The sequence below is a fragment of the Podarcis filfolensis genome (assembly GCF_964270895.1).
Source record: "Podarcis filfolensis genome assembly, chromosome: 3".
Taxonomy (NCBI): domain Eukaryota; kingdom Metazoa; phylum Chordata; class Lepidosauria; order Squamata; family Lacertidae; genus Podarcis; species Podarcis filfolensis.
In genome coordinates this window covers 103,999,429-104,026,751 of record NC_139606.1, presented here as the reverse complement: position 1 = coordinate 104,026,751, position 27,323 = coordinate 103,999,429, and the positions used below count along the sequence as shown (strand labels likewise).

Genomic DNA, 27,323 nt, shown 5'->3' with positions numbered 1-27,323 from the left:
CCTTCCCTTTTTCCACCCCAGAAATGTCAAATTATGCAAACCAAAGAGTAGCTCGATTCCTTTTATCTATTTTTGATGCAGACTTTAGGGCTTGGCTCAGAGTTTTATGGGAACAAACATGTGCAAATCCTGAGTTCAGAAGTCAGGATGATTGGGCTCAAATTTTTCAAGGCTGTTTTAAAAACAATGGCGATAGAGAAAAGTTGTAGTTGAATGAAAAGACTAATCCAAGATCCACAAGAAGTACTCAGCAGGGGAAAGTTGAGTATCGTCCCAAGGATGGCTGGTTTTAAGATTATAGTTCTTATTGATCGCTGAAACACCAGAACTGTGCCCCTGATTTAACTAGAAACAAAATGTAGTTTTCCAGTCTTTGGGTTAAATAATTCTTGAAGCACTTCACCAAACTGGTTCAGAGATCACATTTTCAGTTCAACAAACCTTGGTTGAAATCAGCTTTGCAAATTAGGATGGCAAACCGTTGTAATGTGTAAGGAGCACTCAAACTTCAGTTTCCTGCTTTATGTGTCAGAGCAGATTGGAAATCCTGTATTAAAGTCGGGTACAGAAGGGGAGGAGAGAGTGTACTGATTGCTATTTTAATTGATCATATTGCAATATAATTATTACTCATCTGCACCAAATCCTGCAACAAATAAATATTTCTGAGACAAGTTACCACCACAGTAAACCGATTTAGAATGCTGTCCTTGATTGGACATTTTACTGCTGTGTGATTCTGAAAATCTTCCCCTCCCTTCCCTTTATAAGGCCTTTAAAAGTGGACCTTAGTGTGATTTAGCATGAATGAGTCGCATGCTACTGCATGCTACCCAATTGCTCATGCTTTGCTACTCCCCTGGTGTAAATGGTTAAACAAGCCAGGAAGCTTTGACCTCTCATTCCATCCATAGTGGGGATCGTGATTTCTTGCTCCCTAAGAAGTCATGGTTTTTAGTCAATCTTAAGTCATGGTTTGTTTTTGGCTTGCTGATTGGAACTTGTTAGGGACCAGCAAACCATAGTTCTTGGTTCTGACATAACAGGAAACCATGGCTTCCTTATTGGTTTTATGCTGCTTCCAGCCAGGGAGCAACAAAGTGGGAGTGATCACACAGCGTATTGTTTTTCCTTGCTAAACTAGATTTTCCGGTTTACTGCAAACACTGCCACTTTCTGTTTGGTCCCCAACATGACCCAAAATTCCATGTGCAAAGTACTCCCATTCATTTTCTGGGAAAGGAGGTAGCTCCATGGATATGCAACGAATGGATTTATCTTTCTGCAAGCTGAGCATTCTCTACTCATAAAAGAGAACACGAGGAAAACACTTGCTTATTAAGCAGAGCATCAATGGAGTCAGTCTCTGTATTCAGCAAACACTGAACATACCCAGGATCTTAGAAAGTCCTGCAAAATCAGATTTGATTGCGCTTACAGGTTTCTCTCCTCTCTGATGCAGAGGTTGCATCAAAGGTTCCTGCTGAGGCGCTGGCAGGTTTCAACCAGCACTTTTTATCAGAACTGCAAAAAAATAAAAAATAAAAAGTTTCCTGAAATACAAAAAAATGTTTATGCAATGGGAACATAGGAAGCTGCCTTATATGGAGTCAGACTATTGGTCTATATAGCTCAGTGTTGTCTGCACTGATTTGGCAGCAGCTGTCAGGCTCAGGTCTCTCCCAGTCACACCTGGAGATGCCTGGGATTGAACTGGGGACCTTCTGTATGCAGATCAGATGCTCTGCCACTGAACTATCACATTTCCCCATTACATACCGTAATTTTCGCTCTATAGGACGCACCCGGCCATAGGACGCACCTTGTTTTAGAGGGGGAGAACAAGAAAAAAAGATTATCCCCCTCTTTGCGCAGTGCCCCTTCAGCGAAGCGGCAGGAGAAATGGAGCCCCTCTGGAGGCTTCAGGCCTGGAGAGCCTGGAGAGCGAGAGGGGTCGGTGCGCACCAACCCCTCTCGCTCTGGAGGCTTCAGTGAAGGCAACCCGAAGCCTCCGGAGCGCAGCAGGAGTTTCCGCTGCGCTCTGGAGGCTTCGGGTTCCTTTCGCTGAAGTCAGGAGAGCAGGACTCTCTTGGCTTCAGCAAAAGGAGAGGTGAAAGGAAAGACTTCAGCGAAAGGAGCAGCCTTCCCGCTGCTCCCTGAGCTTGTGGGGCTGGCGGTTGGGGAAGCCTGGCTTTCCCCCACTGCCAGCCCCAAAGAGCAGGTCGGGGAGCAGCGGGAAGGCTGCGCGCAGCCTCCCCAGTGCTCCCCGAGCTTCTGGAGCTGGCGGTGGGGGAAGCCCAGCTTTCCCCCACCCCCTAGCCCCAAAGAGCAGGTCAGGGCTGGCGGGGGAAGCCCGGCCCCCCCCCCAGCCCCAGGGACCACACATTCGCTCCATAAGACGCACAGACATTTCCCCTTAGATTTTAAGAGGAAAAAAGTGTGTCTTATGGAGCGAAAAATACGGTAACTAAGATACATTCTGATCTCATTTACTGAGGCTGTATAATTCTGCTCTGTGATCCCTTTTTAAGAAATGAGGATGGGACAGGACAGAGGGAATCCATGAAATGTTGTGCAGCATCTGTCATGTATAGGATGATGCTCAGACAAGCATCTCTCTCGTTTCTAATAGGCACTGCTTTCGGAGTTGGGCCAGTCCAAATATAGGCAAGAAAGGAAGGCAATATTGCCTTCAAGAAGTTTCCTCATTACTGCTCCCTCCTTTGAAAGTCTTAGATTAATCTGGCCTTCGCTAGATTAATCTGGCCCTCTAGATGTTTTGGACTACAACTCACGTCCTCCCCAATCAGCACATCCTTGGATTGAATATTTCCAGATTTGATCTTTTCTCCATGATCACTTTGGAGAACACCAACTATTAGGGCACCTCATTGGCTACCCTTGCAAAACTCTCCCCAAATTTCTTCCAAGTATCTATTAAGAAGGACTGAGATTCCATTAATGCATTAAAAAGCAACTCTAGCTCTCCATCAAAAGACACTAGTATCTTAATTTTCTTAATCATCCTTCAGCTTTTCAGTGTGAATAAGTTATTCAAAATGAGTTAAAGATTTGGGCACACTGTGTTCTCTCAGCCTGTGTGATAAAGTATGACCTAATTTGTAAATATTGATAAAGCTGAAGTCTCATTCAGCACTGTAATTTCCGCACAAGAAAGTAACTCTGTTATCTGTAATTAAATCCCTTTATCTTGTCGGGTCACTTTGATTCTAGACCCTAAAATCATACTGCTCCAGAAAAAAGGTAGTATGTAAAAACAGGGTGAGTAGAATGACATGTGGTCTTGAAACAAATGTGAGATTTCCCCATACTATCAGAACTCCACTGTCAAACATTCTTCGCTTCCTTATACCAAGTGAGTCCTTCTAGTTCAGTATTGTCCACACCAGGTGTCTTCTGGAAACCATTTCAGACTCAGGACCCACTTTTAACCCACACATGCATTTGGAGACCCGTTTCTTTTTTCTTTTTGCCAGGTATTTGCGTGGTGGTAGTGCTTCTGTTGCAACCCACTTTGGATCAGGCCATGACTCAGTAGTGGCTCATGACTCATCCATCAGTTGAAGACCAGTGGTCCAGCCCCACCTGATGATGCCCGGGATTGAACCTGGGACCTTTTGTATGCAAGGCAGATGCTCTGCCACTGAGCTTGGGCTCTTCCTCAAGAGAGGGGAGACCAGGGTTCAAATCACTCAGCCGTGAAGGTCCCTGGGTGACCTTGGGCCTGTTGCTATCTCTCAGCCTAACCTACGTGAGAAGGTTGTTGTGAGGATGACATGAGGTTGGGGAGGGACCGTGTGTGCTACCTTGAGCTCCTTAGAGGAAAAGTGGGGTCTAAATAAACAGCTGTCATAGTGCCCCCATAGTATTAAAAGCTCCCAGATTATGAGAGCCCAAGGAACCATCATTTCATTTTTAAATTGTATGTGCAGAAGTAGAGTTGTGGGAAAGTATAGAGATTCAAAATGTACCTTTAAAAAAAAAATCACTCTTGGCCACTTTATTTTAAAGTACATCTTTTAGGTAGTTGCCACAGCAGCTGCTTGGGTTCTCTGCACAGATACTCTGGTAGCATGAGTCTTTGCAAGATGATCAATGAACTCCTGATAAGGTGACTTGGTGAACACAGTCTCTTTCCACAGATCAGGGGTAAGGTAACTATAGGTCTTTGAGATGGCATCAAAGGTGGCCTTGGCAAAGTTGCCCAAGGTGGCAGTGCAGCCCCTGGCTGATGTGTAACAGTCGTCAATACCAGCCATCATCAGCAATTTCTTGGGAACTGGGGCAGACACAATTCCAGTACCACGTGGCGAAGGGATGAGACGCACAAGTACGGAGCCACACCGACCTGTTACCTTGCAAGGTACAGTGTGCGGCTTGCCGATCTTGTTCCCCCAGTAGCCTCTCCTCACGGGCACAATGGACAGCTTCGCAAGAATGATGGCCCCACAGATCGCGGTGGCAACTTCCTTGGAGCACTTGACCCCAAGACCAACATGACCATTGTAGTCACCAATCTCCACAAAGGCCTTGAACCTGGTGCGCTGACCAGCCCGGGTTTGTTTCTGAACAGGCATGATCTTCAAAACCTCATCTTTCAGGGATGAGCCCAGAAAAAAGTCAATGATTTCAGACTCCTTGATTGGAAGGGGGAAAAGGTAAATCTTCTCCAGAGACCTGATTTTCATGTCCTTTACTAGGCAACCAAGTTTGGTGACTGGAATCCATTCTTTGTCTTCAGCTTTGCCCCGAGCTCCACGCCCTCGGCCACGTCCCCTGCCACGGCCTCTCCCATGCCCTCGGCCTCCACTGCCAAAGCCGCCTCGGAAGCCTCCCCTGGCAGCAGCTCCCCCACCTGTAGCTGCTCCAGCTCCTCCTGCCCCTCCCGCAGCATCATCCGCCATTTGGTGTTCTCGACTAGAAGCTTCAAAATGTACCTTTAAAAAAAAAGAACGAAGTTCAAGAATAGGCATGATAGTTTTACTCAGAGTAGACCCATTGAGCTTCATGGACACGATTAGCTTATCGGCAAATCACAACAAAATAAGACGAGAACAGTTCATTAAACGAGAAATGGTCAAGACAATACATAAAATGCAACAGACTCTTCAGAGGGCGGGGATACATGTGTTGTTCATTATACTTTGTATGATGTTCATTTCCTACTTTTCAGTTTACTCTGAGATACTACACATAGAAAATATTATAGAAAATTATGTCATGCCTTCAAGAGAAAGCTGCATTTCAGTGGGAGTCCTTTGAATGGTGTTCTGTGAAGTTTTTAGCTTTGTGACAGTAGCACTGCGTGAGGTCTTCCCTGTTCCTGTTACGGACCTTAAAACTAAGGAACCGATTGAACTTTCTAGCTTTTGAAGGTAGCTTAAAACAAGAAACAAGTGGCTTGCTTTTACTTTTGCCAAAATGCATACCTTTTAAATTTTTTAGATGTTGATAAAGAACAACTCACCTTGTGTGATCCCCTGACCACCCCTGCATGCTTTAAATTATTTTCTTTCTTTTCCTCTCTTAATTTAAAATACTAGCTGTGTTCCTGTTTTGGAAGCTTTCAGAATGAGAGTAGCACCGGACCTGGGGTATCAGATGCTGAATTGGAACAGAGTGCCTTAATGGAACTACCTAGCTTACTTCTTTTTTTAGTATCCTGATTTTCTCAGGAGGGGTCAGTGATGGAGTATAGTTGCACAAGTTAATGGACTACAAGCTGTCATGCTTCTAGTTTGGCTCTTTACGCAGAGCCACGACATTATTCTGTAGTCATTTTCGGACATAAGCTGTAAACCATGGTGTAGTGTTCCGTAAATGAGTCTGGAGCTATATATTTTCCCCCTTCCCAATTTGTCTCTGGTGTTACCACGAGGAGGAGTTTTGAAGCATCTTTTATTTTCAACTAATCTTAGTTTGTCTGAACAGGGGCAAGCTGTGGCTTGCCTAATCTATGGTTTGTGCAAACAACCCAAGATCAGGCTGTGGTTTCTCGCTCGTTCGCCTCCTTTGATGAATTTATTTTGCTCCACTCCATTTTGGGATGGTTTTATGTGTTTTAAAATTGTAGCGATTTTTACCTGTTTTGAAATTGTATTTTCCCTTTGTGGTTGCCTGCCCTGGGACATTGTGGTGAAGGGCGGGCAAATTAATCCTGTAAACAAACAAAGAAACCATAGTTTATAAATGAGTCCAATTCCCGATTCAGATAAAATGACAAGGTGTGGTTAGTTGAAATAAGCGAATGCTTCCGTACTTCGATTTGTGATTGTGGTGGAGGTGAATTCAGAGGGGGGGGGGAGTGCATAAGCCTATGGTTTGTCCCTGTAGCTCTAAACTGTGGTTTAGCATTCTGTCCAAATATGCCCTGTGTGTGGAGTAGTGTGTTAGCTGCTTTTTAAAAATGATAGTTTCTTGCCGTTTCCTGCCCTTGCAGGTAAAGCAGGTTTTTTTTCTGCTTAGGAGGAGTACTTAATTGCTTCGTTTTGAGGATATATGTGCATATACACCAGCGCTACGAGTTTCTATTCTATTCTCATGTGAATTTAGAAATGCTGAATTGCCATGGTAGCTGGCATGCGGCTTTCTTGGAGGGCAATTATCTCCTTTGGAGATAATCTTTGCTCTCTTCTCTTCTCCCCACCCCCAAATATTTCAGGTAGTGTGGAGTGAGGACTCAGACCTGGGGAGAATCACTGATTGGAATTGCTTGTAGGAAACAAGGGAAATCCTCTCCCCCCGCAAGGGGCTACACAAATCCACAGCATATTTGGGTGAAGGTGGTATTGAGAGGACAGCCGTTGTTTGTCTTTTGCTTCAGGTAGGCTGCCTGTTAGTTTTCAGGTGCTGATGCTACCTATCTAGGAGACAAGTTCAGAATATGCAGCCTGACTTTAAAACAGCCCGACTGTCAACCCTGACTTGCAGTGGCTATTTAAGCATTTCCTGTCCATGTCGCCATTCTTCTCCAACAGCGGAACACAATCACCTCTCCAACTAGAGATGTTGAGAATCGGATGCCAAGGTCCTTTGCATACAGAACCTGCGGCAATACATTCGGATGCTTTTAAGTATGTTGCCTGCTGGTAGTGGGGCTAAGAGTGTGCCTTCCTTTGGCTGAAACACAGGTTGTTTAACTACCCGCTTGTTAATTGATATACTGTTTATGAATTTAGTATTTATTTTCAGCCGAGCCGGAGCCTCTTTCTTAAACACTGAATGGAAAGCCTGTAGGTTTATGATAGCATTGTCACTGTCAGATAATGTTCCATATTGTTTGCTCTTTGCTATTGTGTTTGCATTACGTTAAGCCACTTTGGGGATCCTTTCGCAGGGAAAAGCAGGTCGCAAGGGATGGTGTGCTCTTCTGCTAAGCAGAGGCAGAAAGCTGTGCCAGCAGCTGATTTTTCTAGGATGCATGGCTGTAACTCAGGGATGGGGCATTTGCTTGGCAGGCGGAACATCCCAGGTTCCATCCCCAATATCTCCCAGGTAGGACTGGGAGAAACATTTGCCTGGAATACTGGAGAGCCTCTGCCAGTCAGTGTAGACTTTACTGAGCTAGATGGACCAGTAGTTTCCCATGTGAGTTTGTAGACTTCTTGGTCACAGCTGATGCAATGAGTCCTCTTTTGCTCAGAAGAAAATAGCCGGTGTGGCGTAGTGGTTAGAGTGCCATACCAGAACCTGGGAGACCAGGGTTCAAATCCCCACTCAGCTGTGAAGCTCCCTGGGTGATGGGTCAGCCACAGTCTCTCAGCCTGACCCAACCTCACAGGTTTGTTGTGAGGATAAAATGGAGAGGGAGAGAGGCATGAGTGCCACCTTGAGCTGTTTGAAGGAAATGTGGGATGTGGATGTACTAAATAAAAAGATTCCTAGGAAACCGTAAGACCTCAGGTCCCTTCTGGGGAGCAGCTTCCCTCCCATCCCTGGGAGCCTGTTGACTCCTTGGCATAACTAATTGCTAAGTTAAAGTTCTGTGAGTTGGGCTTGCTGCTGGTGCTGTGGCCTGCAAAATCAGACCACAGAGGTTGGGACACACTCTCTGCTGCCTCGCACAGTGTCCTCTGCTTCCTTCCGAGCTGTAATTGTGTGGGTATGCAATACAATATCCCATCATTGCTCCGGAGCGACTCAGGACATGTACAAATATTCCCACTTGACCATTATTCTGCCCGGCATGAAATTGTTACATGTATTTTAAAGCTTATTATTGTGTCGTCCTTGTCCTATGAAGCCCGGTTGCCTTAGATACCATGGATCTGGTAACTAGGGCAACTAGACGTAACTGACAAAAATGGAGAAAGCAGCAATGAATCTTCCTTCATGCTCTCTGAAATCAACTTTGGATAAGACACTTGCTGAGAGACAGAACCGGGAGGGGGAATTGCCTGTCCACAACCCCCTGCCCACCCCTGAGAGACCTTTGTGGGGGCTATGCTCATTCATTCCACTTACCATCTCTTTTTCTGCAGCCGCCCTCTTCCTTCGAGGGCACACAGCCCTACCCTCTGTACTTTTTGAGATGACCCAGGTGTCCCGTGTGTTGTGTGGCAGGGAAGAGATTTATGAACTCAGACAAGCAAAGTTGTCCCGCTTGCAAGAGGACGTTCTGCCTGCTCAGCGGCACTTCCTCTCCCCCTCCCTTCATAGGAACCTAAGAAGAGCCTGCTGGATCAGGCCAATGGCCCATCTATTATTATTATTTTTAAATAATTTTTATTAACCGACCAATCAAATCACATCACATAAATTCCGAATTACAAAACCGAATTTTAAATTTTTGTTGAGGGGACCCATATTTCAAGTTTGGAAAGGGGATTCCGATCATCTTCTTGCTACTGTGTTAATATCCACAAATCAGTCCAAATAATGTTCATAATTCTATCCAGTCTTATCTTGCTCAGGCCAATGGCCCATCTAAGTCCAGCATCTTGATCTCACCACGGCCAACCAGATGCCTGTGGAGACCTTTCAAGCTGGAACGGAGCACAAGAGCACTCAGCCTTCCTGTGGTCTCCAGCAGCTGGTGTTCAGAAGTATTGCTGCCTCCAACTGTGGAGGCAGATTATAGCCATTACGGCTAATAGCCATTGAGAGCCTCCTTCACCAGGAATCTGTCTAATCCTCTTCTAAAGCCATCTAAATTGGTGGTCATCCCAGCCTCCTGTGGGAGTGAGTTCCGTAATTGAACTGCGTGCTGGTATAAAGAAGCACTTTCTTTAATCTCTCCCGAATTCAGCTTCATTGGAGGTCCATGAGTTCTGAGAGAGGGAGAGAGAGAAACTTTTCTCTATCCAGTTTCTCCATGCTATGTACAATTTTTACAAACTTTGATCGTGCTGCCTCTTCTCTAAACTAAAATCGTCCAAGCACTGCAGCCTTTTTTGGAGTCCCTCCGTCCCCCCGTCCCCTTGATCACTTTGGTTGCCCTTTCCTGAACCTTTTCCAACTCGACAGTATTATTTTTGAGGTGAGGAGGCCAGAACAGGCTTCCAAATGGAAGAAGAAGAAGAAGAGTTTGGATTTGATATCCCGCCTTTCACTCCCCTTCAGGAGTCTCAAAGCGGCTAACAATCTCCTTTCCCTTCCTCCCCCACAACAAACACTCTGTGAGGTGAGTGGGGCTGAGAGACTTCAAAGAAGTGTGACTGGCCCAAGGTCACCCAGCAGCTGCATGTGGAGGAGCAGAGACGCGAACCCGGTTCACCAGATTACGAGTCTGTCGCTTTTAACCACTACACCACACTGGAGTCACACCTTACATTTGTGCCTTCTCCCCTATCTGCTCCAGATCATTTGGATCTCACCGGTCAATCCTGCACCCAGCTTTGCTGTTCAGGGAGCTGTGACTGGCTTGTCCAGCTCCTTGTCGCTGCTGCTGATCTCAAACTTAACAGCCACTGCCTGTGGGGAAGGGCCTTTCCTGCAGTCTGCTGTGCATCCTTCACAGAATATTGTTGGACTTCAGAAGGATGCCAAGGGTCAGAGTTGTGGATACACTGCACTTTTGGTATCCTTGCAGCTAAGGCTGTACAAAAACGGCAAGAAGAGCTCCACTGCTTTGGGGAATAATATCCCCCCCCCCACTACCCCAAGTCCAATTGTAGTGCTTTAATTGTTAGATCCATTTGGAGTTATTTTCTTTTTATTCCGCAGGCGACTACTATTCTCTCTCACTCACACACACAGCCTGGAGGCTGAGGCTGTGCGCTGTTCAGAGTACAGAAGCATATTGAGTATTTTTGTTTTGTTGTTCTTGTTTTCCCCATTGGCAAAGAGCTGGGCTAGGTGACTTAAGAGATCTCCTTACCCAGGAATCTAGGTTCCTATTAAGCCATCTTCTGCCTGAATTGGCACAGCTGGGTCATCTGCCTGGGCTCCCTATATTGGAGGGACAAGTGAGGTAGAATAAATGCTCTCTGCTGGCATTCATCCACTCTTCTGTCTGTGGTGGTGGGCTGTTGGTTTCTCTTCTTTTTCTTTTTCTTTTTTTGGCAGGGGGTATATTTTTCCTGAATCCCTCCACAGGCTGGTTTCTTGAAGCAGGAACGCTAACCTGCATCTAATGTTAAATGCAAAGCCAAGCCAAAAAAGGGGAGGTGTCACAGAGAGAGAACCCTGCGATGGAACTGTCAGAATAGGAGCTCCACCCTGACGGAGAGGCCATGCTGGTTTGCAGGGGGCCACACTGAACTCCAGAGACTGTGAGCGATTGCTTTGATGGCGCGTGTTGTCAACTAGAAATAACTACTGAGGCATCAGCTTTTTACCCAGGCTCTGGCAGGAGCATATGTTTCCAGTGCGAAAGGAGAAGCGGTGACAGATGTCAAAAGGCTTGCAGTGGTGATATTTGTTTTTTCTAAAGCCCTGGCAGGGTTCCACGGAGAAATTGTGCCTTGCGCAGAAAAGGGAAGTTGTGCTCCAGTGTTGCGTTGGGGAAGAGTGCTGTTTCCACCCAGTCTCTCTGATTTAACGGAACTGTATCTGTGCGGTGGGTTTTTTGAACCGGTTAATAGGGCCAAAGAAATTTCAAGGATGTGCCTTCCTTCTTTTTAGAATGTTTTATATCTTGCCCTTCTTCCAAGGAACTCAAGGTGGAGTACATGTGTCTAAAAAGATAAAGGTAAAGGACCTCTGACAGTTAAGTCCAGTCGCGAACGACTCTGGGGTTGTGGTGCTCATCTTGCTTTACTGGCCGAGGGAGCCGACGTTTGTCCACACACACACACACACACACACAGAGAGAGAGAGAGAGAGAGAGAGAGAGAGAGAGAGAGATATGCTTACCCAGAATGGCTCCGTGCCGAACACATCATGGCTGAACTGGGGTTTTGAATCTGCCTTATTATTGCTATGTATTTACAGTACAGTCGTACCTTGATTCTTGAACAGAATGCGTTCTGTGAGTTCGTTTGACTTCCAGAACTGTTTGAAAACCAAGACGTGGCTTCTGATTGGCTGCAGGAGTGTCCTGCAGCCAATTGGAAGCTGCATCTGGTGTTTGGCTTCCGAAAATCGTTTGAAAACCAGAACACTCACTTCCTGGTTTTGAATATTCAGGAGCTGATTTGTTCAGGAGCCAAGGCATTTGAGATCCAAGGTACGACTGTAATAACTACTTTAATGTTTGCAAATAATGCATTTAAAGTGTTATTATTATTAGCAACAACAACAACAACAACATAATAATAATAATAATAATAATAGTAACCTGTCCTTCATCTAATCAGAAATCAGGGCAGGATAACAACCTTGGCACTCTTAACTGGGCCTTTCCATGACCTGATGCTCTCCTGTCTCTCCCAGCCAGCATGGTCAAAAGTCAGGGATGATGAGAGGTGGTAGAATCAAAAATATGGTTCAGGACATCTGCTGTGACCACTACATCACATTGGTCTTCCTGTACAAGAGCATCACCTTCTTCTGCTTTGGAGCTGCTCCACAACCACCACAAAGGAGTTTGTATAACATACAGCGGTGGACGGACGAGGTTGCCATCTATTCTGTGTTTAAAACTATGAAGGCTATCAGGACTGGGAGAGACCTTTTGCTGCCTGAGAGCCTGGGAAACTCCTGCTGGCTCCCTCCAAATGTTTTGTATGTCACCCATCATCTCTGACCATTGGTCACGTTGTCTGGGACTGATGGGAGTTATAGTCCAAAACTCAGGGCAGCAGGTTGGAGAAGCCTGCATTAGATGGACTAATGGTCTGAGTTAAGAATAAGGCAGCTTCTTCATATGTCCACGAAGTCTCATGTGCCTTTTAAAAATCTTGTGCAGAAGAAAGAACAAACCTAGCTAACTTTTCTCTCTCTTCACAAGGCTACAGAGATGGGGAAAGCTACATTTGGTGATATTTTCTGTTGTCATTAAAGGTCCAGGAGCTCCTTCAGGATCAGGATGTGGCAACCTTGTTTATGAAGTACCATCAAAAAGGCTGAAAGTAAAGCTGATCTGTCTAGAATTGGGTATGGCAATGGCTGTTCTCATTTAGGATATGGCCTGATTCTGCTGCTAGGAAGCCCCTGCCCCCATGGCTGAATTCTAAATCCAGTCTGGTTTGTTTAGCAGTTATCTCTGCTTCTGGGTACAGTTCCAAGTGCTAGTGTTGACTTAACCTGATAGTAGGCAATTTAGGGCTTTGTATCAGAAAGACCTTCTCCTCCCATATGAGCTGAGCTGTTTACTGAGGTTATCATCCGAGATCCATTACAGCACTGGAAACTGCAGGAGGGGAGATTGCTCCTGTGCTCATCTGCTTGGCCACTCTGAGAACAGGATGTTGGAGTACGTTGGGCTGCTGGCCTGATCCAGCAGGCTCTTCTTCCATTCCTGTAAACAAGACTTGGGAACCTGTGGCCCTCGACACATTGTTCAACTCCACACATTCCCTATCCCTGTCCTTGGCCCTTTTCCAGGTGCCCCCACTTTCATAGAAAGATAAAATCATAGAGTTGTAGAGTTGGAAGGAGTCACAAGGATCATCTAGTCCAACCCCCTGCAGTGCAGGAATCTCAACTAAAACATCCATGACAGATGACCACCCAACCTCTGCTTAAGGACTTCTAAGGAAGGAGAGTCAACCACCTCCCAAGGGAAACCATTCCACTGTTGAACAGTTCTTACTGCCAGAAAGTTTTTCCTGATGTTTAGTTGGAATCTCCTTTCTTGTAACTTGAAGCCAGGGCAAGAGAAAACAAGCTTTTCCCCTCTTCCATGTGACAGCCCTTGAGATATTTGAAGATGGCTATCATACCTCCTCTCGGTCTCCTCTTTTCCAGCTCCTTCAACCGTTCCTCATAAGGCTTGGTTTCCAGACCCTTGATCATTTTGGTTGCCCACCTCTGCACACAGCTTGTCAACATCCTTCTTAAATTGTGGTGCCCAGAATTGGATGCAGTATTCCAGGTGTGGTCTGACCAAGGCAGAATAGCGTGGTACTGTTATTTCCCTTCATCTGGACACTATACTTCTGTTGATGCAGCCTAGAATAGTGTTAGCTTTTTTTGCCGCTGCGTCACACAGTTGACTTATGTCAAGCTTGTGGTCCACCAAGACCCCAAGATCCTTTCCACATGTACGGCTAGTAAGCCAGGTGTCCCACGTCTTATATTTGTACATTTAGTTCCTCCTGCCTAAGTGCAAGGCTTTACATTTGTCCCTGTTGAAATTCATTTTGTTAGCCTGGGCCCAGTTCTCCAATCTGTTAAAGTCATTTTGAATTCTGATTCTGACTTCTGCAGAATCAGAGGTCAGCCACTGAATAGCCCTTTTACAGACACCCACTCTTCCTTTGTTTTGGCGCTAGGCTTAATTTTATTCGAAAGATCTTCCAAGGATGGGTGACTGGAGGTCCTTCTGCTGTTGTTGCCATTTGATTTGGGTTTTAATTTTGTGTGGGTCATCTGGATTGGATTTCAGCTCTGTGTGTCTGCCTCTTTGTAGACTCCCCTGTGACATGCTGATGTATTAATATCTTGGCGGCAATCGTGTTTTCCCATAGCATAGCTCAATCTGAATGAATTGGAGCGGAAGAAAAAAATGAGTTGCTGGGAGTGGGGTCAGAAAGGAATGCTAAACCTGTGCAAACCTCTGGCATGGCCCTTCTTTGAGATACACGAAGAACAGGGTGGAGCTCATGGCCAGCTACTACATGACCAGTAAGATGCTGTTTCCAGTCCATAGGGACCAGAAGGGTGTGTTTAAAATATCTCATCGTTCTTTTCCATTGAAAAAAAAAAAAAGCTTGGGCTGTGTGCCTCATGTCTGTGTGTAATATATACACTTGATGCCAAGAAAACCTAGGGTTTTACTGTTAGGAATATGGTATGCAATATCACATTCGCACATATTTGCTTAATTTTTCACAGCTTACTCTTGATGCCTAGAGCCAGGTTTTGTAGGAACTTGGAAGCTTTTGTCAGAGAGGGAGGAAGGAAGAAACAATATGTGGCATGGCTTTGCGGGTTGAGGAGACGAAAGAGTAGGAAACGTAGGAAAGGGACAGAGCCGAGCCCTGGATCTTCACTCCCCAGGCTGCTGGGGAAAGCTTTTTGCTTGCATCTACGTTATCTGCATGCTTGCAAACTTATCCCCACATTCATTAGCAATGGAAGCATTATTTTCAAGGCGAGAAAGCAGGCCTAAAAAGGTGGCAGCTTTGAGGATATTGAGCCCTGTAGCCGAGAACTGATTTAGTGATCTTAAGGCAATCTTGTGGGAATGTGTAATAGCTATGTTGTTGTTTTCAGTCTAGCTTCTTGTACTGCCAACTGTAGAAAGAACACATGCTCTATAAGCTTCAAGCCCTGTGTGTGTGCCCATGATACAGGTAACTTCTCCCTTTCTCCCTCCCTCCCTCCCTCTGTCTGTCTGTCTGTCTGTCTGTCTCTCTCCCCCCCCTTAGCCTTCCCCAACTTGGTGCCCTCCAGATGATGGGGCTATAACTCCCATCAGCCCCAGCTGGTACAGTTTGGGAGGGCTGCTCTTTTCATGAGACTGCTGCAACTCCTCCCAGATCTACAATTCCCAGAGTTCCCTGTGAAAGAGGCATTGGTTGTTAAACCACTCTGGGAACCATAGTTCAAGAAAGTGAATAGGGATCTAGTAACAGCCCTCAGCACCCTTAACAAACTATAGCTCCCACATTTTGGGGGTGTGGGGGTGTGTGGCCATGGCTGTTCAAAGGGCTTTAAATGTGTTGTTTCAACATGGCCTTAGTACTGAAGCCAAAATGTCTGCATTGGTCAAAAGGCCTGGCTGTGGAGGGCTGTGATGAAGAGCATCTACATTACAGTGGTGCCTCGCAAGACAAAAAGAATCCGTTCTGCGAGTCTCTTCGTCTAGCGGTTTTTTCGTCTTGCGAAGCAAGCCCATTGACGGATTAGCGGCTTTTAGCGGCTTTTAGTGGCTTATCGGCTTATCGGATAAGCGGCTTAGCGGCTTAGAAAAAGGGGGGGGGGAAAGGGGAAAAAACCCGCAGGAACTCGCAAGACATTTTCGTCTTGCGAAGCAAGCCCATAGGAAATTTGTTTTGCGAAGCACCTCCAAAACGGAAAACTCTTTCGTCTAGTGAGTTTTCCGTCTTGCGAGGCATTCGTCTTGCGGGGCACCACTGTACAGGATTTACCTCTACATCCCTGGTAGTGGGACTGGGAGGAACTGACTAAAACAACTATTTGGAATCTAAAGGAGGAGTGAAAATGCTGAAAGGTGCTTATTGTGCTGTGTGAATGGACTGCAAGGCAAAGGATAACATTCACTTAGTATGGATAATTGTAAAGTGATGGACCTGTGAGAGAAATGTTCAATTGCTTATCGTTCATTCCAGACTAAACAATTTGGGGAAAAGATGTGGACATCTTTGTAGACCACTTAACGTACCTCATTACTAGGCTTCAGTCTCAGAAGAAATGAGATATTTGGCCATCGTGCGAAAAGGCTGGAAACAAATAACACAAGTTAAACACCGCTATGAATCACTTTCTTTGCCCTTCTTTGGTCTCCTCCGACTGCCTTGACTCCCAACTGCCGAATTGGAGGGTTGTGGGGTTTTTGAAGGCCCAAATAAGTGTGTTGCGAAGAGGCTGACAGGAATGGAATAGTTCACATTAGTGAAGAAGCTAATGTGGGAAGACACTGGCGTTTAACGTGATGGATGACACAGAGAAGGCAGATTGGGAGCGGTTTTTCTAGTGCCTTCCTGATAATGCAAGAACAGAAACACATTCAATGACATTGAAAGTTGGCAGATTATATATAAAAAAAACACCACCCTGTAAGAAATAGATATTCAGGCAGTGTCGGGTTAGATTATAGAGCTCTTCGCTACACCCTGTCACTTACGCCAAGGGCTTGGTGATATTTATAAATGCTCCATGGGCATTTTGATCAATACCGGCAACTGTACGCGTCAGGTTTCTAAAGGATGCCTTGTGTCTTAAGTTCCCGCAGATAAAGATGTGAGAACAGTGTGGTTAAAGTGGAGAGGGGTGGACTTGGGCCTAGCTCAAATCTCTGTCCAGCAGTGAAGCCTCCTGAGGTAAAGCAGGCTGTAAGATGGCGACTAGTCCTATCCTTCTTCCTAGGGTGATTGTGAAGACAGTAGCAAGGGGAAATACGTGTTGCAGATGCAAAATATGTCAACAAAAGTCAGCCTGGCACTTTCAAGGGTTTAAAATTCAGATTTCTTTGGGGCTGATTGCTGATGACTTTGTAAGGGCTATAGAGACGTTGCAACACTGTTGGAATGGGAAACTGGTGAAAATACGGGCCTGGTTTGGGTGGGCGAGACTTTGAATCTTAAACAGATTATACAATGGCAGGCAATGAAAGGTTTTATTTCATCCTGTAAATTAGTCTGGAACCTCTCTCCACGCCCTGGTATAATTTTTAGTTTTCCCTCCCACAGATTAGTGACTTTAGCTACAGTTGCATGCCCTACAGCTCTACTTCGTTGCTTTCACTGCTATCCCTTCTGTCATTTATTTATTTCTCAAATTTATATCCCACCCTTCCTCCCCAAAGGAGCCCAGGGTGGTAAACTACAAGCGATGAAGCATCTTAAAAACGATGTGGAAACTTACCGGGAAAATAATAAATCAAGGTAACAAACGTTTGATAAAAGAATGGAAATGGTTTGTTGAATATTTACAAACAAACTGTAAACAGATAAGAACATTGGCAGGATTATTGTAATAACCTGAAGTTTTTTATAAGAGTATGCATTTAAAGTAGATGAATAAGTGATTAAGTTAAGTTAATTTGGAATAAGCAGAAAATAAAAATAAAAATTTAAGGAACCTCAGAAAGAGGGGGAAGGAAGTCAAGTTTCGAAATGTTAAAATGATTGTAAAATTATTGAAATGTATAAAATTGAAAATCATTTTTAAAAATATTTAAAACGATTCCAAATGCAGATGCCGACTGGGAAATAACTTTAAAGACTTGTTGGAAGAGGAAGGTCTTTGGTATGAGCCAAAAAGGCAACAGGGCTGGCTTTTGCCTAATGTTCATGGGGAGGGAATTTCAAAGGAAAGGTGCCACAACATGATAAAGACCCGATTCCCACATCGTTCAGAATGTTGCTCCTGATAAGATGGTGTCTGCAGGAGACCCTCACCTGCAGAGCGTAATGTTGGGCATATAAGGGGCGAAACTATCTTTCAGGTCCCACATTGTATGAGGCTTTTACACACCACAACCAGCACACATTGAGCTTAACCTGGTACCTAATTGGCAGCCAGTGAAATTCTTTCAACCATGGGGTAACGTGTTGGCGGCATTTCGCCCCACTGAAAACTTTTATTTTATTGCGGAGTTTCCTTTTCTTGAATGTTTCAAATTGCTGTTTTTAACAGGTTTTACCAATAAGTTTGTTTTCTCCCTTTTGTAAGGTATTTCCAGGTGTGTGTGTGTGTGTGTGTGTGTGTGTGTAAATAAATAAATAAATAAGAAAGAGATAGATATAGATAAATAGAATCATAGAATCGTAGACTTAGAAGGGACCCCAAGAGTCATCTAATCCAACCCCTTGCAATGCAGGAATTAACTGCTTTTATTATGTACTTACTTACATATGTGCTTACTTAACAATTCTGTAGATTATGGGAGACTGTGTCTAGGCAGTACATAGTTCAGCTTGCAAGTTGGCCAACTTCTTTGAGGAAGTTGGAACTTCTTAATGTATACCAGCCCTTGTGGCAGGGCTGCCAGTCTGCAATCAGAGCAATTCCTCTTCTCCCTTTAAATCTGCTGCTAAGCTGTGCAACAAAGCCTCTGTGCCTTCTCCCACCCTTTCTCCCCCTCCGGATTCTTCTTTACCTGCCCCTTTCCCAACATGCTACATATGGGGAGGTAGTGGGGAAAACACATGAAGGGGCCATAGAGGAAAAGGGCAGAAAAAGCTTCCGCAGCTGCCTCTTCTCCCAGTTTAGCCCCAGACTTAATTAAAGGGAATCTCTGGGGCGCAACCTGGAACTTTACTTTGTGCACACCTGTGCTCTGCTTGAAGCAGTGCGATCTGAAGCACCTTTTGAGTTTGTGATGTGTATAATTGGTTTTTGGAGCATCTTGCCCCCTCCGCCTACTTCCCCGCAGTGGATTGAACTGGGTGGCCATTTCATTACATTCAGTTCTCGTTTCCATAATGGCTGGGCTTAATAGCAATTTCCCACTAACTAGAGAAGATGCTCATCTACCATGATAACGTCTTACGGGGAAGGAAATTACCCTGGTAGTTTTTTTGGATGATTCCCTCCCCTTCTGCTTCCTAGCTTTCCCCCCTCCTCCTTCATTGCTTGTGTAAATTCTCTGCTGCATTTTTTAATTCGGTTCTATGTTTTATCTTGTGTACATTAATGCTTTTAAGTGCCACCTCCAGGCACATATAACAATGGAAATAAGATTCTCCCCCTCTAATAGCCTGTAAGGAAGAGTGAGAGTGAGAGCCCGATTGGGTTTTAAAGATTTGTTTGTTGGGTGTGGGAAGCCAAGGAGTGTTCAGAGTGTTCAGGGATTTTGTTCAGAGTGTGTCAAGGTCTTTGTTTCCTTCCCTAGGTTGGCTTGGGTTTCGTGATTTTTAAGTTGGTCTCTCGCATTCAGAAGCCTTGACATTTGGCTAGGAGTTTGACGGTTTCCAGTGGAATCTAAGTACTGTCGGGGCATCTATTGTCCTTTTCTCAGAAAGAAAAGGAGGGTGCCTTTCAGGGAGCCTGTGCAGTGCTTTGAAGCTGGCACAATCTGTAAGATGCTCTTGTGTTTGTTGGAAAGTGGGGCTGTTTGTTGTGAGTCCCTGCGTTGCCAAGGAGACCGGCTGCTCCACTTTCAACGGACTGGAGGCTCTTCAGGTGGTAGGTAGCTTTTTATTCTTCAGGAGAGGCATTGAGCCGAGAGACAATCAGTTCGCTGGCTCGGTTTGGCAAGGATTAAACCAAAGAAAGAGGAGAAACGTGTGTTGTGGTGGTGGGATTTTTTTATTTCTAAGTTCCAAACAGTTACAGTGCAAAGTTCCTTTTGTCTGGAAATCTGGTAGAACAGAAGGATCTCAAGAAGCACCCGTGAAGCAGATGGGCAACAGGATTCAGCCTGTTCTCTCTGGTGGCATCCACATTGGGGCCTTTAGCACTGCTGAGGCATAGCTTTTCTGCAGCAGGGTTTGAAACCTAATGAAAGTGGTGATTCCACCCGGTACTTAAGATTTTAGCCCTCAGCACCCTTGCTGCTCATGGCGGGAGTGGGCAACCTTATCAGGGTCCAGCGCTCCATTATCTTCAGGGAACATGGTGGGGGCCCCATACGTCTGCTGTGGGTGAGGCCGAAGCAAAAAAGGTGTCTCTCTCCCCCTTCACTCATCATCCATTAATTCTTTCTTCCAGTGTTAGATATAAGTAAAGGTAAAGGGACCTCTGACCATTAGGTCCAGTCGTGACCGACTCTGGGGTTGCGGCGCTCATCTCGCTTTATTTGCCGAGGGAGCCGGTGTACAGCTTCCGGGTCATGTGGCCAGCATGACTAAGCCGCTTCTGGTGAACCAGAGCAGCACACGGAAACGCCGTTTACCTTCCCACCGGAGCAGTACCTATTTATCTACTTGCACTTTGACGTGCTTTCGAACTGCTAGGTTGGCAGGAGCTGGGACCGAGCAATGGGAGCTCACCCCGTCTCGGGGATTCGAACTGCCGACCTTTTGATCGGCAAGTCCTAGGCTCTGAGATTTAACCCACAGCGCCACCCGCGTCCCTTTTAGTATTAGATATATAACGTGCTAAATCAGAGTTTCCCAAACCTGGGTCTCCAACTGTTGTTGGATTAGAATTCCCTAGCTAGCAGGACCAGTGGTGAGGGATGATGGGAATTGTAGGCCAAAACCAGCTGGAGACCCAAGTTTGGGAAACCCTGTGTTAAATGGCACATTGAACTTAGGCTGCAGTTGCCACAACAATTATTCCATGGGGAATAATAATAATAATAATAATAATAATAATAATAATAATAATAAATAAATCATTTCTTTCCGCAGGGCCTGTAAGACAGAGTTGTTCCACCTGGCCTTTGGCTTGGAGCCAATTTGATTCCCTCCCTCTCTTTCTTTTTTCTTTTCCTTCTCCTTCTGCGATGAGGCTACATTTTAATATTTTAATGTTTCAGTATTTTAATGTTGTATTTTTTAATTTTGTTTTTAAGTTGTAATCATTTAACTTGTTTTTATTATTGCTTGTAAGCCGCTGTGAGCCCAGCCTTGGCTGGGGAGGGCGGGGTATAAATAAAAATTATTATTATTATTATTATTATTATTATTATTATTATTATTATTTCTGTACTGCTTTATATTTTAATGAAAAAATCTCAAAGTGGTTTACAACACATTAAAGCAATACAGAATAAAACAAATTCAAGCTTCAGGGAAAATATTTCAGATCCTTCTCTAAGTGACATTTTCCTTTCCCCAGATTTATTTACCTACTCAATTCACAGAGTGGCCCCATAGCAGAAGTACTCTAGGAAGCCAGAGTGGTGTAGTGGTTAGAGTGTCGCACTAGGAGCTGAGAGAGCAGGACTCAAATCTCCACTCAGTCATGATGCTCACTGGGTGACCTTGAGCCAGTTACAACTTCTTAACCTACCTCACAGAGTCGTTGTGGATATTAAATGAGGATAGGGGTGAACCGTGTGCTCCTTGGAGAAAAAAATGGGATATAAATGCAATAAATAAGCTCTTCTTCTTACCTGCTTAAGAAAACAGGAGGGTCCAACCAGATAGAGATGTTAGTCACCAACCTGGCATCCAGAGATCTCCACGTGGTTGCAATTGATCCTGTGCCAGTTGCAAAACGTGCTTTGTGCCTGGCTAATTTCTAACACCGCCCTCTTCCCACACATATTATCTCACCCAAACAGTCTGCCCTCTGTCCCAACCATGCACCCAGCCATCAATTTTTTCCCTTTCTTTCATGCTGTCTCTCTGGGCTGTGTTTGTGTGCACCAGAGGAGATGGAGGGCAACAGACTCTGTGCTCTAAACCAGGGGTAGGCAACCTAAGGCCCATGGGCCACAAGTGGCCCATGGGGGTTATTTAACTGGCTCCACGAGCCACCCCTGAACCAAGCTGCCCGCTCGGTGATTCCTCGCGTGCTGCGATAAACTGGCGTGGCGCGGGGACTCGCTTCCACAGCACTGGAAATCACGTCTGCGCGGACGCAGACACCAGAAATCGCTGGCGTGTGTGTTCAGGTGCGTTCATGATCCGGCCCACGGAGGGATCTCTGCTGGAGTGAACCGGCCCAGGCAAGGTAAACCTTGCCAACCCCTGCTCTAGACCCTTCTATAATGTAAGCTCACAAGTTAGTCTCATTCAGCAATGGTCCCTTGCAGTGTTGATTAAATTTCCTCCTTGCAGCCTCTGCCTCTTTTTCTTAAATGCATGTTCATTGTAGCTGGCAAATTAGTGATGAATTGTCTCCTAATTAGTCAAGTTCTGTTCCCTACAGTGGAATAATGGTTTCATTATTTGTTTTTCTTTTATAGCAAAATAGTCCTAAAAGACAGAAAGGGCGGGGGGAGAGAGATAAAGGAGACCATTAATTAAAATGTCCCCTTTCCTGTGGAGAACAGCAATTGACTAATTAAAGGGCAATTCCTCACTAATTCCCTGGCTGAGGCTGAACAGGAAGCGATAAAAAGGGCAGAAGCTGCAAGGAAGAAACTTTAATTAAAAACACAGTAGCCCCTAAAAGCCCTTATACCAGGAGCAAGCAGGCTTCAGGCTTGTGGAATCTACTTTTGATTGGAACTCCAAAATCTACCAACCAGAGCTGGGTACAAAAGACATCCAGTTAGAACTGGAGGACGTGAGCACCTTCTGAGCCTAAGAATTAGCTTTCAGTAGCAGAACTGAACCAAAGTCACGTCCCTTTCACACAAAAGTCCACTCCTGGTTATCTTTCTTCATTCAACAGCCTGATTTAAGCGCAGAAAGTCATTGTGCTATTGCTATTGTTGGAACAATTTGGAGTCAGAAACTCTTGCCAGTCTTCTGCAAATCAGCCAGCGATCTACCAGGAGACCCCAATCTGCCTTCTGCCTTCATCTGTACTAGTCTAGTACATTGCCTGTCCAACACCGGACAAGCTGGGACTTTAACTGTGTTATATTGTAAAAAATAAACGAAATCACAAATCACTTTCTGGGGAATAAAAATATGAAAGGGCGATACAGAGAATGTTGGAACACAACTATTTGTCAGCAAGATGGATTATCCATAAAAAGCAAATGAAGAGGGGGAGTCATTGCAGAGAAGAACTAGTGCGTAAGCAGCCTCTCCTTTCTATGTGCTTTTGTTTTGGACGAAAGCTGAATCTGGTTGTCCTCGTAGGCAAGAAAACACCCAATGTGTCCTTGTACCTGGAGATGCAGCTTAATTAAGATGATCTAAAAGCCTTTTGTGATGCTCAAGGAGTTGACTCATGTGTTCAAACATCTGGAGAGCAGAGCAACACGGATGCTGAATCATCAATTTTATAGGCCCTTCAGTGTAAGCTGGGAGACAGAGGCAAATTTGGTGCACTTCTTTCTTCCTTGAGCAATATCCATATTAGCAAGTCTGTGTCTCTTTCTCTCTCCCACCCCCCAGTCCCCTGCTGGACCCACAAATGCACATTTCCTTTCACAGTCTGATCTTGTGATGGTCCAATTGGCTTGGGCATTGTTGAGGTGCTCCCTCCCTATTCAGTAGGCACACCTCTCCCCCTTCCCTCTTACTTTCTCTCTTGAAGGCTGCCAGCCAAGCCTTTAAGCTTGATACAGGGCTGAGATGGTTGGTGGTTGGAGAGGAGACAACTTGGCAGTTGTACCCCATTGATATCCAAGGAAAGAGATCAACAAGATCAACAATATTGTCAATCTCTCACAGCAAGCACTCAGCCCAGCTGAGGAATCAGTCCTTTCACGTGGACTGTCATTCTGCCCTGCCAAATCCCCACACATGATTCAGTTCTACGGGGACTTGGAAGCATTTTTCCGCCGTTTACGCCTGAAGGAGTATTTTCAACACACACAACAACAAGACAAAGCAGAACAAGCAACAACTCCACAACGCAACACCTCTCAACCCACTGGAGAACAACAACCACCCTCCCAACAGAACACTGACCACCAACTACCACCGAAAAAGTGTTACACAAAAAGGGACTCCACATGGACCCCTTCTGATGGACGCAATACCACACTGGACTTGTACATTGACTGCTTCCGCCACAGAATCCAAACAGATGTGACCAGAAAACACCATCGCTTACAACAAAATCTAAACCATGCTGAAAGGAGAGCCATAGATAATCTCAGAAACAACCCAGACATTATAATTAAAGAAGCAGACAAAGGTGGAGCTGTCGTTATCATGGACAAAACTGACTACATTCAGGAGGCTCACAGACAACTTTCCAATACCGCCTTTTACATAAAATTGGACTCAGACCCCACACAAGAATACAAAAAAGAACTGAACAAGATTGTTAAGGAGCTACCCCCACACATCCAAGAACAGATCCTCACCAACACACCAACAGAACCTCGACCAGGAACTTTCTATCTTCTACCCAAAATACACAAACCAGGAAATCCAGGACGCCCCATCATTTCAGGTATTGGCACTATTACAGTGGGTGTCTCCGGTTATATGGACTCTGTTCTGAAACCATATGCCATCAGTGCTCCCAGCTATGTACGTGACACCACAGATTTTCTGAGGAAAATACAATCTTTAAATAATCTTCCCAACAACACTATACTAGCTACTATGGATGTGGAATCTCTGTATACCAACATCCCACACAACGATGGTTTACAAGCTATAAGGAACACCATTTCAGACAAAACCACAGCGGACTTTGCCACCAAACTCTGCCAATTTGTCCTTACCCACAACAACTTCAAATTCGGTGATGACCTGTTCCTTCAGATCAGCGGCACAGCAATGGGCACCCGCATGGCCCCACAGTATGCCAACATCTTCATGGCAGATTTAGAACAACGTTTCCTAAACTCCTACCCACTCAAACCTCTCTTGTACCTGCGATACATTGACGATATTTTTATCATCTGGACACATGGTCAACAGACCCTGGACACCTTCCATCAGAAATTCAATGATTTTCACCCCACAATCAACCTAACAATGAATCAATCTATGCAAGAAATACATTTTTTGGACACTACTATAAAAATACAGGATGGACACATAGACACCACCTTATACCGTAAACCAACTGACCGACAAACATATCTACATGCCTCTAGCTACCATACCAAACATACCAAACAGTCCATTGTATATAGCCAGGCACTACGTTACAGCCGTATCTGTTCCAATTCTACAGACAGAGACTCTCACCTAAGAGATCTACAGCAAACCTTTTTAGAACTAAAATACCCAGCAGATGAAGTTAGACAACAGATCAACAGAGCCAGACAGATACCCAGAGAGAACTTGCTGCAAGACAGACCCAAAAAAGAAAATAACAGAACACCTCTAGTCATCACATACAGCTCCCAAGTCAAAACAGTACAACGCATCATCAGAGATCTACAACCTCTCCTGGACAATGACAGTTCTCTTTCTCAAGCTCTGGGAGGAAGACCTTTCATTGCCTACAGACAGCCACCCAATCTTAAACAACTCCTAACCCACAATAATACTACAACCAGACGTAACACGGACACTGGCACCAGAGCCTGCAATAAACCCAGATGCCAACTTTGCTGCCACATACACCCGGACAACACCATTACTGGCCCCAACAACATCACACATACCATCTCGGGACTATTTAATTGCTCATCGTCTAACATTGTATATGCCATCAAATGCCAACAGTGTCCCTCAGCTCTCTATATTGGACAAACAGGCCAAACCTTACGCCAAAGAATAAACGGACATAAATCGGACATCAAGAATCACAAGACAGAGAAACCAGTAGGAGAACACTTCAATCTCCCAGGACATTCTATACAAGATCTCAAAGTAGCTGTATTACTACAAAGGAATTTCAGAAATAGACTGGAAAGAGAAGCTGCTGAATTGCAACTCATTACCAAACTTAAAACCATGGAGAGACCTGGTCTGAACAAAGACATTGGATTCTTATCTCATTATACATGACAAAGCCATTTTTCACCTTCTCACCCCTTGCTTTTTCCTGTAAGACCTATTGCAGTCGTTAAGAACCGTCAACAGGCTCATCTCAGCTATCTGCCAACCACCCATTCCCACCACCCTTCTGAGTAATACCCCTCCCCACCTTCTCACTATATAGAAGGATCTGGCAACTTCTGTTTCAGTGTATCTGACGAAGTGTGCATGCACACGAAAGCTCATACCAAGAACTAACTTAGTTGGTCTTTAAGGTGCTACTGGAAAGAAAAAATTTTGTTTTGTTTTGACTATGGCAGACCAACACGGCTACCTATCTGTAACAAGGAAAGAGGTGCACCTTGAGAGGGACATGAGGCTCCCCCAGATAACCCGTTTATTGAATATACATCCCAATTTGCTTGCACAGAGCTTGCACAAAGTTTGTCCAATGCCTGTTCTTTAATGACCATTCCCTCTGAGTTGTTTGTGGGGAGGTTGTACACCTTCCTGTCAATCAGTTGTTGCCCTGCACTTTTTCATGTGTTTTCCCATTTGCTCTCCTAACTGTAAAAACCTCATTTTTTCAAAAAGTAGATTAGTTGCAACGGAGCGCTTTAATCCACTTTCATTGTGCAAACCTAATGTTCCAGTATGCGAACAAATCTCTCCTGCAAAAGAGGGACCATCTGTGGGCGTCTATAGTGTGTGCATGTGTGTGTGTGTGTGTGAGAGAGAGAGAGAGAGAGATCCACAAGGTGTCTCTTGCACACCTTCCAATGTCACACAGATGAAAGCAGGGACATAACTTGCTACTCCCCTGTTCCTCCTACAAAGGATCAATGTCCTCATCCAAATTATATTTTGCTGAAGGCTCTGCTCCACTAGCTATATTGACTTAATCTGCAATCGTCTTTTGGGCAAAGAAGAACATAATTGTCCTGCAATATGCTTTCAGCAGCCTGAAATATCCTTCATTAGCAGCAGTGTTTGAAATGGTAGGCTACCTCGTTTATTCTTAATGATTATACTCCACTTTTCAATCAACTGATTCTCAAGGTGATTTACAACAGTTTGTAACAATACAAGAATCAAAACACACACACACACCATCCCCCTCACTGATGGATGGGGTCAGGGCATGCTTCCCTTTGGTTCCATAGTTCTGGCTATTTGGTGGTTGGAGGCAATAGTTCTCTCTGGGAAGAAGGGACGGTGGATGGGGCCTGGCTGGTCTTTCTTCTGCCACAGTGCTCTTCCTGCATGGCAGGGAGTGGACCTTCCAGTGGACCTCGTTCCCCTGGCTCTTTAGCACATGTGCTAGGGACAAGGTGCACCCATGCTCTTCTAGAACAGGGATAGACAACCTGTGAGGCATGACCATTATAAATATAGATTTTTAAAAATAACCATAAGTTAAAACCATTGTATCAAATTGTTGTGGCTATTTTTTCTTCTCCAATAAGCCTAAAGTGGTTGGGACAGCATGATGATGGTGATTTTGTCATTCCTCATAATCTCACACCTCTTGAAACTAGGGACAGGGAACCTTTTGGCCCTCCAATTATTGCTGGACTACAAGTCCCATAATCCTGATCGTTGGCTGTGTTGGCTGAGACTGAGGGGACTTGCACTTTGACAACATCTGGAGGGCCAAAGCTTAATATG

General features: G+C 44.9%; 2 protein-coding genes and 1 long non-coding RNA gene across 6 annotated transcripts in view; 1 reads left to right on the top strand and 2 right to left on the bottom strand.

Annotated features, from left to right (window-relative positions):
- Window positions 1-27,323, top strand: part of LOC310758505 (phosphofurin acidic cluster sorting protein 2-like) — a 193,500-nt gene that overhangs the window by 47,974 nt on the left and 118,203 nt on the right. The gene's annotated exons all lie outside the window — the stretch shown is intronic.
- LOC310758923 lies at window positions 966-17,367 on the bottom strand. The gene is made up of 3 exons (XR_014546098.1): window positions 15,914-17,367; window positions 6,105-6,178; window positions 966-1,524 (listed from the first exon to the last, which is right to left on the bottom strand). It is a non-coding gene; the product is annotated as an uncharacterized lncRNA (long non-coding RNA).
- LOC310758689 (small ribosomal subunit protein uS5-like) lies at window positions 4,002-4,943 on the bottom strand. Its single transcript, XM_083605552.1, has one exon. It carries the CDS (start codon window positions 4,923-4,925, stop codon window positions 4,041-4,043), a length of 885 nt encoding a protein of 294 aa, XP_083461678.1. The 5' UTR covers window positions 4,926-4,943; the 3' UTR covers window positions 4,002-4,040.

Coding starts and splice junctions, on each gene's coding strand:
- LOC310758689 (XM_083605552.1), bottom strand. CDS start 4,925: ATGGCGGATGATGCTGCGGGAGGGGCAGGAGGAGCTGGAGCAGCTACA.